This window comes from Gymnoscopelus microlampas (genome assembly GCF_963454915.1).
Source record: "Gymnoscopelus microlampas genome assembly, chromosome: 5".
NCBI lineage: Eukaryota > Metazoa > Chordata > Actinopteri > Myctophiformes > Myctophidae > Gymnoscopelus > Gymnoscopelus microlampas.
Genome location: NC_139942.1, coordinates 28,858,468 through 28,872,825, shown reverse-complemented (window position 1 = coordinate 28,872,825; position 14,358 = coordinate 28,858,468). Strand labels below are relative to the sequence as shown.

The window sequence follows — 14,358 nt, the reverse complement described above, 5'->3', positions numbered from 1 at the left end:
TCCACTACTTAAATCAAGCCCCCAAACCCACCACAGCACTAGGCTATCGTTTTTACACGAGGTTACTGACGACCAGACCAGCCTCTCCATCCAGGGGTCTTCTGTTCTCTCCTCAGCACCACCATCCGAAACGATCGAGCCTCTGTGGGGACAGCAGTGCGCTGATTGGCTGAGCCGTGACAGTTGTTGGCGCGTGCCAACCCGGGCCGCGTGGACATCATATATTGAGTGCGAGGCATCGCGCACCTCAACAGTTCCTCTAGCTCTCTTTCCTCAGCACCACGCGGAATAAAACGCACAATACAAAACAAAAGGCAAGTAGTGCATGACTTTATCCTTTTAAATTACTTGTCGACCTATTTGTAGCCATAGCCTATACTGTTTCATTGCTTTTGTTTATATTTGCAATACTTTGTGATAGGCCTGTCTACTAATCTGTGGCTGAGCATCTTTTAATGTTTTCTGAAACATTTGTAACTTTCTTCGGATTCAGTTGTTTTCAATTTCAATGTTATTTGTTTTCTTGTTTGATCTCCTTTCCCCCTTGCCCCCCCCCCCTTCTTATTCTTCCCTTTCTTTTTTTTCTATGGACATAATGATTCGATGGGAACTATGCACGAAAACGAATTTCACCCACTGTTTTACTTCTGTAAACCTGTGATACATGTGACAATAAATCTGATTATGATTCTGTTTATAACACTTTAAAAAAAACGCATCATGAAATGTTGTTTGAATAATATTCTCTTCTCTCTTCATCAATCCAAATACCTCGTTTTATATAAAGCCATTTTACTGTTAATGCCTTTGGCACACAATTAAAAAAGAGAGATCATCATTCCCCATCAGCCAAAAATAAAAGCAGTAAGGAGAACTTAGCTTATTTATTATTTACAAAATAGCCACATTTAATAGTTTAATGATATCTTATGGAAATTGTGCCATTTATTTTGTATTTTTGTTTTGTTTCGTTGCTTTCAGTCGATGGCTGCTGCGCGCACAAGCTGTCTGTGGATGTTGGCGCTGGGCGCGTGCGTGGCGCTGGCGATGGGAGCGGACTGTGGAAAGGAGTGCGCGCTGTGCGTATACCGTCTACTGGGACAGCAGGCGACACTCACCTCCCTGGTAAGTATTATATATTATGCCCTGTTCTGTAGAATTTGACCGTATAAACCTATAAACTCAATCAGAATCCTACAGTTGGCTTAAGTCTCTCTTTTGTCTTTTTTTATGCATACTGACTTACACTGTAACTGAACCTCTGATCTAAAGCAGCCGCTTTCTGCGCGGCTGTGCTGTTACAGCCACTCAAAACGGCTGCTTATCAGAGGTTCTCAAACTTTTCAGTCCGCTGCGACCCCCCCAAATATTTGAAATGGTGACCCCCCACCCTGATAAGCACTTAAACGTAGGAGTTGAGGCATATATTTTTGTTTCAGTTCCAGATAAATATTGTGAAAATAACAGATCTACAAGCCCACAAGCCTCACAATGCGAGGCTTGTGCCTCTGTCTAATATTATTTGACAATTTGTTTGACCATTTTTATATCATAGTTTGTTCTTTTGATGCAGTGATAGTCTTTTTTCTTTTCTGTCTTTTTTGTTTGGGGTATTAAAAAGGTCTTAAAAGTCCACAAATTGACACTTCATTGTCATCCGGGGTGGACCCCCAAAAAAAATCATGTGTGGAACCCCACGGGGGTCCCGACCCACAGGTTGAGAACCACTGGCTTAGATTGATTGGGCAAAAAAGAAATAGCTTTCTGTAAGTTAGTCAAGGTGAAAGTTGCCAGATGATTCTTTGTTTTAAGCAGGTTGCATCTGACTTTTGGAGCTTTCATTTGACAGTGAGTCTGCTATCCTTGCCTTTCTCAGTCTTGAATATTTTTTTTCGGACATTGCTCCCTTCTGCACGTCAATGCCATTCTTTTTTTTACTGGGCTTTAATATAAGGAACTTTTCAGGGACGGCGACGGTTCATTTACAACTTCTTCCCAAAAAAACATTTGCGCATCAATGCTCTCCAAATTGCGCACGACTTTCCACTCTAAATGCACCTTCAGCAGCCCTGAAACCATGCAGTTGTTTGGGCACATATTGAGTTAGATTTGTGATTTAAATACGTATGTGCCTTAGCTACAGGTGGGAGATCTGTTTCACAGTTGTTTTAAATAACTTATTTAAAAAATATTATTCTGTGTCCTCAGCAGAGAACTCCATTCGATTCAAGTGTTTTGCGTCCCTTCATGTTCTCTCCGCTCATGTCATTTAGCCTACTTCAGTGGTTTTCCAACCTTTTCATATCAAGGTCCATTAATCGGCATTTGAGCCACAGGCCACTATTTGATGAGATTTAGACTCGCAGACCCAAGCTTTAGAATATTTTGTTATCGTTGGATACGATTTTGTCCACAATTCCATGCTGTATTGATGTTGATACCATAGAGATAACAGGCAGACGTTGATAAAAAAATAACAATTCTTTAATTAAGTAATGCAGATGTTTAACAATAATTTAACTTAACTTTAATTATTTTTTATTAAAAATGAAACCCAATTAGACCCATAAGGGTCCATTTGGTTTCATTTTACGCTCTCAGGAGTTAAAGATATATAAGGGTCCATTTGGTTACCAACTCTCCATCATTTAGCTGGGGACCATTTGGAACACCCTCAAGGGGAGGACCACTGAGTGGTCCCCGGACCACTGGTTAAGAACCACTGGCCTACTTCGTTAATTAGTGACATCGCCGCCTCCTCAAATTCGAGATGGAATTATGCACATCAGTCTACTTATGTGCGTAATGGCTCTGTAGGCTAGACTTCAAAGGTAAAACAGAAATACGGAAGGAGTTCAGAACGCTCAGCGCCTCGTGATATAAAATAATAGGCCACCATAATGGAAGTCGTGTTTTTATTTTATTTTGTAAACGTTTTGTGCATCGCATTTAATTGGTTAATTAGTGACATTGCCTCCTCCTTAAATTCTAGAGGGAATTATGCACATTAGCCTACTACTGTGTGCGTTTGCTCTTACTGTAGACTTCAAAGAGAAAACAGCAAACAAGGATGGAATTCTCTCTCTCTCTCTCTCTCTCTCTCTCTCTCTCTCTCTCTCTCTCTCTCTCTCTCACTCTCTCACTCGCCTTTCTCTCTCTTTGTCTCTCTCTCCCATCATTTGTCATCATGCGCAAACATCTACTACAGTCCATAGTTCTCACTCAAATACACACACACACACACACACACACACACACACACACACACACACACACACACACACACACACACACACACACACACACACACACACACACACACACACACACACACACAGTTGGGTTCAATTGGCTGATACGGACTCCAGCTGTTTTCCAGGTTTAATATGTGCTACCAGTCAGAAACCAGTTAAGGACTTGTATACCTTATTTAAATCCTCTCTCATTTTATGTACTTCCTTCCCTGACCAGCAGAGAGAGCTGCTGTGAATGTAATCTCTGGCCCCCCAAGCCATCAATATATCCTCAATACAATTTTCCTGCCCATTAATTCCACAATCATATGCCTGCAGAACTGAAAGCTCAGCAAGAATTCCTCCGCTATCCTATTTAATGTGAATATCTGAAAGACTAAAACAGGTGAAATCCAATGACTGATATGAGGTTCGGAGCAGGTTTTATTGGCAATGCCCAACCCCAAGGGGCGAATTGATTTAGTTGAGTTAGGAGTGTGAGTGCCAGTAGGGATGAGGATGGTGGGGTTTCCGATCAGATGGCTTTTATATGGGAGAATGGTTACAATGAGTAAAACAATGAAGAACAGATGGTTTTGGGTGAGTTTGTGATTGTCTTAGTGTAGGGGGAATTAACAAGGGTTGTTGGTGACTAAAGGGGACTTTTGTTCTTCCAAAACATCTGTTGCACGCTGTAATCTCCCGTACTTTCATGATATTGTGCTGCCTTGCTCTTTCTTTCTTTCTTTCTTTGGAGCTGTACAATCTTTCTCTTAAAGACAGAAAGGAAATAGTGGGTCAGATAATAGAATTGCTGCTATTACCTCTAACTAGTCCATGGTCCGTGGGGGGATATGCGCACTGTGCACATGATCTGGCAACCTGGGAGCCATTCATTCCATAGATCGTGGGGCCATCCCACAGCTGGGCAGCCATAACCATGGCGACATTCTTTTAGATAAAAACGCGAATAAACAGCTCACAGTTGGGGAAATTCGGGCTTCGCAGTTCCGTGCACATGGTAATGGTCAATGGCTGTGTGCAATTTCAGATCAATAGCTCCAGCCACTGAGGAGAACCGGGCAGAACAATTTTGGTCTCACCACCACCCTATACCTCACAGAGCTTTGTCAAATTATAGGAGGGTGTTCACTAAACATCCATAGTCCATACAGTTTCCTTGGCTCTCATATCTCATACTCTCTTTCTGTGTTACTCTCTCATTCTATACGGCTTGGTCTTAATTCTTGTATTCTCATGAGCTCTTTTGTACTTGCCATGATCCAGCATAAAATAATAAAATAATGTTATGAAGATAAGGTGATAACAACAATAGCATTACATGATTTTAAAGAACTAGTGCGCAGGGGGCATGGCCATCCTTCAGAAAACATGACCATTCAGAGCGGTTCTGGAGAACCACTCATCCGATCGACTTCACATTCGATTCATTCTTCACATGCTCTTTCTTGGGTCCTCATCAATACACCTGCCAAGTGTGAAGTCGGTCAGATGAGCAGTTTGTGAGACACGCATCACTGTACGGAGCACACTGGACTCACTGAACCACTGATCCAATCAATCTCACACTCAACACTGCACTCCCTTGGGTCCTCAGCAGTACATCCACTATTTGTGAAGTCGATTGGATGAATGGTTCTTCAGATATGCGTATGAGACAGTCAGTCTCACATACATTACTGTACAGAGATTCCTGGAATTTATAGATACAGGTAAATGAAGTGTGAAGTGTCATACAGTTGATTATTTCGCTCGCACTTTCTCTCTATCTACCCGTCTTCTCTATCATCGTCATCCTACTATCAATGCGTGAAATATCCTGCTAAACAGGGGCCTTGACCAACCTGTAGGTGCCGACTCCTCCCCAACCGCAAACACGGCAAATTGTGTTCATTATGCGGCCCGGCCAAGCCAGAGGCACGGTGGAGGAATCAAACCAAAGTCTCCACATTGGTGGGCAGGAACTTTACCGCTGCACCACCTGGATGCCATGCGTGCAACTTTAATCATTCTAGAGTGAGCTGTGTCCTGGAATAATGGGAATACCTCAGAGACCACAGGCTTTGAGTTGTGAATATAAACTGGCCACCATTTGCTGGTGTTCATTGTTTATTCTCACAATGAGATTTTGCTTAATCAGTCGATAGCTTTTACAGTTTTTAAGATGACTTTTGATTCAATACTTTATTAGTCAGAAATGTAAACAGCATGAGGTATTAAGGCTAAAATGATGATGATGATGACAATAATTTGCTGTTTTCTCAGACATGCTCACAGGAGTGCGAGGGCGGGTTGGACAGCCGGATGCTCCGCCTCTGCCGGGACACGCTGTTGGAAGATGAAAACCAAAACATCCTTGATGACGACCCAGGTCAAGGACAGCAGGAACAGGAAGTAGTAGGGGGCATGACCAGTGAAGATGAGGATGCCACGTCACCGCAACACCAGCTGGCTAAGAAGTACGGCGGCTTCATGAAACGCTATGGCGGCTTCATGTCTCGACGCTCTCCCTCCGCCTCCTCCTCCTCCTCCTCCTCCCAACAGGGGGCGTTGGAGAGCCCCGGTAATCAGGAGGACGAGGAGCATGTGCGAATGGCGATCCTGAAGGTTCTCAATGCAGAGGCCGATCACAATGCAGGAGAGGCGGCCAAGCGCTATGGCGGCTTCATGCGGCGGGCGGGAGGAGTAGGCGGGGAAGGGGAGGTGCAAGGAGACCTTCTGGAGGCTGTGCTGGGCCGCGGGTTGAAGAAGCGCTACGGGGGCTTCATGAGACGCATAGGCCGACCTGAGTGGCTGGTGGAAGACGCGAAGAATGGCGGCACCGGGGGCGTCCTGAAGCGTGCTTGGGAAGACGGCAGTGAGATACAGAAGCGGTATGGGGGGTTCATGGACTAGGCCTAGTATGATTATGAGCTTCCCCCACTGGTGCCCCTCTTCAACCCACCGCCCCCATAATTGCCTATACCCTACAACTAATCAGAAACCCAGTAGTCTGGACTTGTCATTATTTGAGACGTCGTCCCTACATGAAATCCGTCGTCTGGCTTTGTTAAAACGTGCTGCTGGCTGCCCTCATTGGTTCAACTTGGTCCTTCAACTTGTGTAAAAGATGAAAAGTACGTAATTCATATCTTGAGAAATAATGTTTATTTTTTTGGGCTGAAACTTTTGGGTCTGTTATCGGTTTTCATCATGATATTATTATTATTTATTAAAAGAATTTGTTGATCGAGACGTGTCAAAAATGTGTGTGATTTCACTGGAGAAACACAATAGAGTGTATATATTAAAATGTTATTCAATTGTCTGAAACTTCCTCATACACAGACTAACTAGCAGTGAGAGTGAAGGTAGGGTGTTCGTGGTTCGTTCAAAGGCACTTTAACCACTTAACCACCAAAAAAATCTTAATTCAAAAATAGACGGCCTACAAGCTTACACATTGTGACTTGTGAGCTTGTAGATCTGCTATTTTCATGAAAACGTTTTGAAGGGTTCCAGAACCAAAATTTGGAAGAGTTGTATTTAGTCACTAATGTGAGATGTTTTAACCACATGGACTCTAGTGTCCCAAATGTGGGGCGAACATTTGGTGAAAATAGCCTATCTAGTATCTACAATCTCACAACAACCAGTGGTGGACAAAGTACTCCCCCCCAGTACTTGACTGACTTGACTTAAAGTATAGATACTCCTGGTCAAGTATTACTCAACTACAAGTGAAAGTTGCGTAGTCAAATTTATACTTGGCTTAAAATACTGGAGTCCTTGCTTTTACAAATACTTTTACTACTTTTTTTTCAAAGAAAGATCATTAATGATTGTGAAATGTTGTGAGCTTGACGATCATCAATTTTCATTTCAAATATACTTTTCCCCTTCAAAAGTATAATATTTGTCTTTGAAATGTAGTGGAGTGATTTTTGGACTATCCAAAAATACAAATTCTCAGGTAAAGTGCAGATATTTACTTAAGCACAGTACTCCAGTATACTGTCTGAACCTTCTGAGTTCATAGATTTGCTATTTTCGACAAAGAGAGTTGTTGTAGAGGGGAAAAAAGGAGGGGGCCGAGTAGGCCTCTGGGGCATTCCGGTCAACTAAGCGTTTAATTGATTAACATCCCAAATTCCTTCTTGGCAGTATTTACCAAATTCTTCAGAGAGAGAGAGAGAGAGAGAGAGAGAGAGAGAGAGAGAGAGAGAGAGAGAGAGAGAGAGGGGGGAGAAGAAACAGCATTTAGAGGGCGTGACGTCCACTTTGGGAGAGGATATTTGGCCATATATTTAAAGAGAAATTCAGTGATATGATCGATCTGTTTGTTTTTAGTTTGTTCTGCGGGTGAATAAGAGCTCAGCACTTGGACAATGAACAACCAAAACAGTACAAAGTACTATGTAGCTGAGAGAAATGGTCATTGCACAGTGGCAGGAGCAGGAGTGTGTATGACAGGGCTGTCAAACTAATTTAGGGTCAGGGGCCACATTGGGCAAAATGCAACTTAATGAGAGCCGGACCAGTTGTCATAGACATCTACTGTAAGTCCTACCACAGGTGAGAAGGAGTCTTAAGGCAAATATTAGACGCTAAACGCCCATGGCTATATACACATTCATTTTCAGGAAGATAAAGTCTGAGATCATGCAAAATTCTCCTCACGTGCTACAATCTGGATAGTGTTCAATGGAACCCAAATAGCCAAACAGAAGGCCAAGTAACAGCAGGTAACCCTGACCAAGAGACAGTTTCAGTACTTTCTCATTGACAAAAAAAAAACACTGACTAACAGTAACAGGTTTAAACATTTTTGGATGCAAGGATGATGATCTGTAATGCCATGGTTCTCTGCCATGGCACCACCAATTCTGTCAGACTGGCCTGGGCAAGAGAGCTGTTCTTTGGCTTAAAACAGACAAGTTTCAAGTTTCAAGTGTCCAAATTACTCAGAGAATGATCTCAAATCAATAACTTGCTGGGAGTAGCCTAGCTGTTATTAAAACGAGGTACCATTAAGTTAAGAATGAATGTTGTCAAATTAGACACAACTTTTTCAAAATAAATTGAACATTGTGGAAATGTTCACAAACTTGAAACCAATTAAGCCAAGTGCAAGTTTACATGGCCATTTGCTCAGGAATTGTTTTAATGTCTCCTTCTTCCACAAATTGATATTGTCCTGATATATTATATCATGACACAAAAGCAGATCAAAGTCTTCATTGCAGATGTTTCATAGAATCAGATCTGTAATATTTCTAGAAGACAACATTAAATTCTGGTACCCCAGGACCAGCCCTATCAAGCATTCCTGGCACTCCAAAAGCATACAGTACATCATCTCTAAGACCCTATTTACACCTGGCATTAAAATACCGCTTTGGTGATCAGATAACAATGTAATTACACTTATTTGCATACAATTCAGGTGTAAATGCATCCGACAGGTATTAGGGACAGATTAAAATGTCATTGTCAGACAATTTGAGTAAACAGCAGGCAATCTACGCCTGCTTCAGCTGTGTCAAATGATCATTGGCCTGTGAGTTGCATAGAAGATAGTTGACAATCCAGCTCTTTTCGAGGGCTGGCGTGTGCGTGAAACGAGCACAAACGCGACATTTTCATGGGAGTGCTTGTTGCTCCACCTGTCAGATTGCCCACGCTTCCCTGCCTGCCTCGCCTCTCATTGAAAATTAATTACTAGGCGCATCAGTCGCTTCCCGTGTGAAAAGTCCATAAAGGATGTAAATAAGAGAAAGTGACAAGTGCAGTGCTATCTACATTTTACATGGGAGGGAGAGAGAACTCCAATGTCAATATGTATGACAGGGAGACATTTTAATGCGAGTTGTAAATGTCATTTGGCTAAATATGTGGTCGTAATCCACAGACAAGAAGTGTGTTAATGCATGCATGTCAAATGCCAGTTGCATATGTTACATCCTTCATGGTATAAAACTATAACTGGCCGTTAGCCCCTTTCGGAACCCTGTGTACCCTTTTTGTATTTGGGAAGGCGGTATGGGGTCCCCTCGCTGGTACCACTGTCTGGTCTCTGACAAATATAACGTCTTTAAAGTTTTGCAGAGAGATTTCAAAGATACTCTGAGCTGCATTAGGGTCCCGCGGAAACGTGTGTTGATTGGCGCTAAACAATTAGTTTTCCTCTCTTCCGCGCCTCCCCCGTCTTGTGATTGGCTAGATGCACTTTTCCAGCCAATCACAAGACGGGGGAGGCGGGACATGGTGCGTGAGTGATAGCAAAATTACATTTTAAATATGGATTAAACATGTTTAATGGCAACGCCGATTAGCTCCCATCCACTTGACCCTAATGCAGCTCAGAGTATCTTTGAAATCTCTCTGCAAAACTTCAGAGACATAGAACACCGAAGTCTGACGTAATTTACACATCCTACCTGGTTCGCGGTTTTCCACCCCCGTTCTGAATCCCCATAGACGTCTTTAATATCGCGTCAAATAAGAACTGTGTTCAAAAAATAAACAAATGACCCCGGCGGTTTGACTCATATGGATATGAAGCATCAACTGACGGTGAGAAAACGCTAATGTTACCCCCGCCGAATTAGTTACATTTTAGCCAGAAACAGACAGTATCAAATATAAGTGACTGACTATCATAAACGATACAGCCACCTCCCTGACAATATGGCCGAGACAGTTTGTTTATTTACAGTATGGACCTCAATTCTTATATGAGACGATTCTAAGAATGTTATTCTCCATAGAGAAATTACTTTAGGAACCGGGGGATGAACGAGTGACATCAGGACTTCTGTACTCTATAATAAATGTGAATGGGAGAAGACATTGACTTTCAAGGGACCCTGGATACCGCCTTCCCAAATACAAAAAAGGTATAGGCTACAGCGTTTTCACTTTAGAGACATTTTTATTCTCCCAGTACATTCGGCAAAAATTACTAGGTAGCTTGCCGTAAAAATTTGAACGCCAAAACTTCCACCACACAAGATCAGTGGCCGTTTTCACATGAGGTGAATTTCAAAATTTCCACTCTACTACTCTACGCATTTTGTCTCTGTGAAAACGGGGCTCTAGTTAATGTTTACAAATCAATCGTCATCCACCATCACTCTGTAGTCAAAAGAGCATCATTGTGTAGTCTCTGACCCAAAACATGGCTGCCACTACCACGTCACTAGCCACGCCCCCCGTGATGACATCATGTTGCCACTCACTATTCAGGGTTCCGAAAGGGGCTAGTGGGCCGTATGAGTATTCAGCATGGATGTTTGTTAATAGTACAAAACCAATGATGACCCTAATCCTGCATAGTGGACACCCCCTACAGCTGGACTGTCTGTGGTATACTGTAAGTCATGAGAACAGAAACAAGGAGGGGATTGTGAGGACAAATGAGGAGAAATGAGAGGAGAGAAGGTAGATGGAAAGCGAGCAAAATCAAGCAATTTGAAATGAAGAGGGTGTGTAGATTTTTATGTACCATACAGTAGGGGACGGTTTCTCAACCCGACGTTGAAAACTAGTGCCATAGGGGATGTGTAGATGCAGGATATTCGTAGATCTGCCATGACCGTTTTCTTCATGATGAGGTTGATATGGGTATGGGCGGTGGACCGCTGTTTGAAAGAATGTGAACCTCTGGGCATTGCAGTCGCTCAGCCAGTGTGTTCATTGTACAATCTCAGTCCAAATCATGATGCAATGGGGTTGAAGTCTCCTTAGGACCTGTGTTTGATGTCACCGACTATCACTATCTGCCCATTGTAGTGTGAAATAATATAGAAATGCCATGACGTACAATTTTTATATAGTGTGAACCTGAGGTGCATATACTCACAGATTGCGGTATCAGTTTTTATCCTGGGGCAGTCGTGCTCACTGAGGATTGAGAGTGCGAAAAGGTTGTGCTGATTGGTCAGCCTGTCATATCTGCCTTAGGAATTATATGGCAGCTGCCCAGTCAGTGCAAGCTAAAGTGGCACCGTGCACTAGACTTGTTGAAGAAACTCACCATGTTAAACATGGACGTAAACATGGAAGAAACACAAGAGCTGTCAAACACAGCTGCTGTGGTCGGTGTGATCAAATTCATGGTTGAGAAGACGATTGATTGAATTTATTTGTAGATAAAAAGAAACGTCACATCAGCACTTCCATGAATAACAACCCTATCACCGAGGATAAAAACACAATAAAGCCCTAAGGCTTATTACCGTTGTGGTCCTCTAAAAACGCATAAACAACCCAACATAAAAACAGACAACACAACATATAAAAACAATGGAATTTATCCAGAAACAAAAGAAGACAAAACACAGAGTGGAAAACAGCAACTTTTGACGGTTCACAGATTGGCTAGGTAATGATGAGACTGTCCATGCTTTGAGCCAAATCCCTCTTCTCACAGTTGGGAAAATCTTTCTTCGTTCTTTCTTTTTCCTTTATTTATTCAGGGAAACCCATTGAGAGCAAGCACTCTTTTTGAAGGACGCCCTGATAACAAACATTTGAATCACATTACAATACAGTTGGACTATAATTAAAATTTCACAGAGCGGTTTTGTATTGACAGTACAGTATGCCAATATATTAAATTAAATTATTTGTGAATAAGTAAGGTAGGCTATGAATAAATAGGCCTACAGATTATCACCTGGTCGTCGTCATAGCACGAGGATGATAGCGAGTGCAATGACGAATGACAGGAAATCATTTTTTAATCACAGTATATACAGTATGACTGTCGTATGCAAAGCCCTTTCAAAACTCTATACATTTTTTTTCATCCTTTATCTTTATAGAAATGTATGTTAAGCTTTTTAAAACTTTGTTTCTGGTTGTCTTGAATGTATATTAGAATGCACCTACTTACACCCTTAAATACTTTGTTGACCTTATTTTTCATATACTTTTCCCTCTCTACACCAAATCTCTGCACCGAAAACAGTAGCACTGTGCCACGTTGTGAGCTTATAGATCTTCTAGTATGCTTATTAGTGAGCTTTATATATACAGTAGCTGTAGTACCTAAACATGCAGTATCTGTAAAAGTTGCCTCTGTGTAATAGCTCTAATGATAATGTTTACTAGGAACTGCAACGTGATGCAGTAATTTATGACAGGCTGTCTATGGGTGCTGTTGCACAACATCAGATGGACGGTGCTTTCCCAAGTTACGTATATCATAATTATCCATGATCTCTCTCTCTCTCTGTAATTTTACTGTGTTTTTTTCTCTCCCTCATTTCTCGGACATGTTCTCTTCTTTAACCCCCCTCACCCTCTTCACAGTGGTGTAACTAAGTACATGTACTCAAGTAGTGTACTCAAGTACAATTTTGAGGTATTTTTACTTTCTTCAGTATTTACAATTTTCAATACGATAGGCTACTTTTACTTCTACCCCACTACATCTCAGAGGAAAATATTGTACTTTTACTCCACTACAATTATATGAAAACTTTAGTTACTAGTTACTTTGTAGATTTTGATTATTATTACAAAAACACTAACCACTTCAGTCGTACAGTATCGGCCATTTGAAAATAGCAGATCTACAAGCTCACAATGCATCACTTTTGGTACTTTAAGTACATGTTGATGCCGATCGACTTCCTATATACAACGACTTGTGTCAGAGTATATCTACATTGAGGTATCGATACTTTTACTTAAGGAAAACATCTGAGTACTTGTTCCACCACTGATTCTCCACATCTCATCTCTCTTTATTGGATTCCCTCTCTCTTCTCATCCCGCTGTCTCTCTCTATCTCAATCCCCTTCTCTCTCCCTCCATCTCAGTACAACTGTTTATTTGGCTCTCAGCTGTGAAATGGAGTCATCAGTCTGTCCTGCTCAGATGAAAACAGATCAGTATTTTACTGCCAATTAGTTTGAACTATAAACCCATCACCCCACAGAGGGACCACAGTGTGGGTCTGATAGTTAGTTAGGTGCGTGTGTGCGTGTGTGTGTGTGTGTGTGTGTGTGTGTGTGTGTGTGTGTGTGTGTGTGTGTGTGTGTGTGTGTGTGTGTGTGTGTGTGTGTGTGTGTGTGTGTGTTTGTGAGTTTGCGTTTTATAGCTGGCAAATGGTCTACAACAGATTTTCCTTTTCACCTTTCCAACTACCTGAATATTGAGATGTTCACATAATGCATGATCACACACACACACACACACACACACACACACACACACACACACACACACACACACACACACACACACACACACACACACACACACACACACACACACACACACACACACACACACACACACACACACACACACACAAATGTGCACAAATACACACACATTCATGATGCACACATGCAAATAAAACCCAGCTTCTCTTGTACACATACTCATGCAAATATGGGCACACCCATGATAACCAATGTACTCTCTGTCTCACTCACACACATAGGTGAATAATGCATGATCACACACACACACACACACACACACACACACACACACACACACACACACACACACACACACACACACACACACACACACACACACACACACACACACACACACACACACACACACACACACACACACACACACACACACACACACACACACACACACACACACACACACACACTCACAGGCCCAGAAAGGAACAGGGTAATAAAGCGTGCTCAGATAGCATGTCCACGTCAGGTCCCAGCAAACCAATTTAAGACTCTCATTATCACATCTGTCATGTTTTATGGACCAAATATAGTCAAGTTTTGGAGCGAGATACTATATGTAAGAGATTCATCACATATCTGATTTTCTAATATCACTCCACCTTTATCACATAACACACAGTATGTAAAGCTCTCCTGTTGTTCTTTCCATTCTTTTCCCATTCTTCTTCATTCTTGTGTTCTGTTTCCTGCATCATTTTATGAGCTATGAATCTTGTTTATGCACAAGCTGTTATACAATATCATCGCTGTTGGGTGGAAACCTTGTATGTTTGTCCAAAACTGTAACTTATCAGGAAATGGAGAAACTGTGTTCCAATAGATCCAATGTAGTTATTATTTAGTCACAAGCTTTTGTTAATAAGCAAAAATAGCAGATCTACAAT

General features: G+C 41.9%; 1 protein-coding gene across 1 annotated transcript; it reads left to right on the top strand.

Moving 5' to 3' along the window:
- Positions 1 to 984: 984 nt before the first annotated feature.
- Positions 985 to 6,403, top strand: LOC311045665 (proenkephalin-A-like; the record flags this gene model as incomplete). Its single annotated transcript, XM_084057618.1, has 2 exons — positions 985 to 1,125; positions 5,520 to 6,403. 2 exons carry the CDS (start codon positions 985 to 987, stop codon positions 6,147 to 6,149), a joined length of 771 nt encoding a protein of 256 aa, XP_083913744.1. The 3' UTR covers positions 6,150 to 6,403.
- Between the last annotated feature and the right edge of the window lie 7,955 nt (positions 6,404 to 14,358).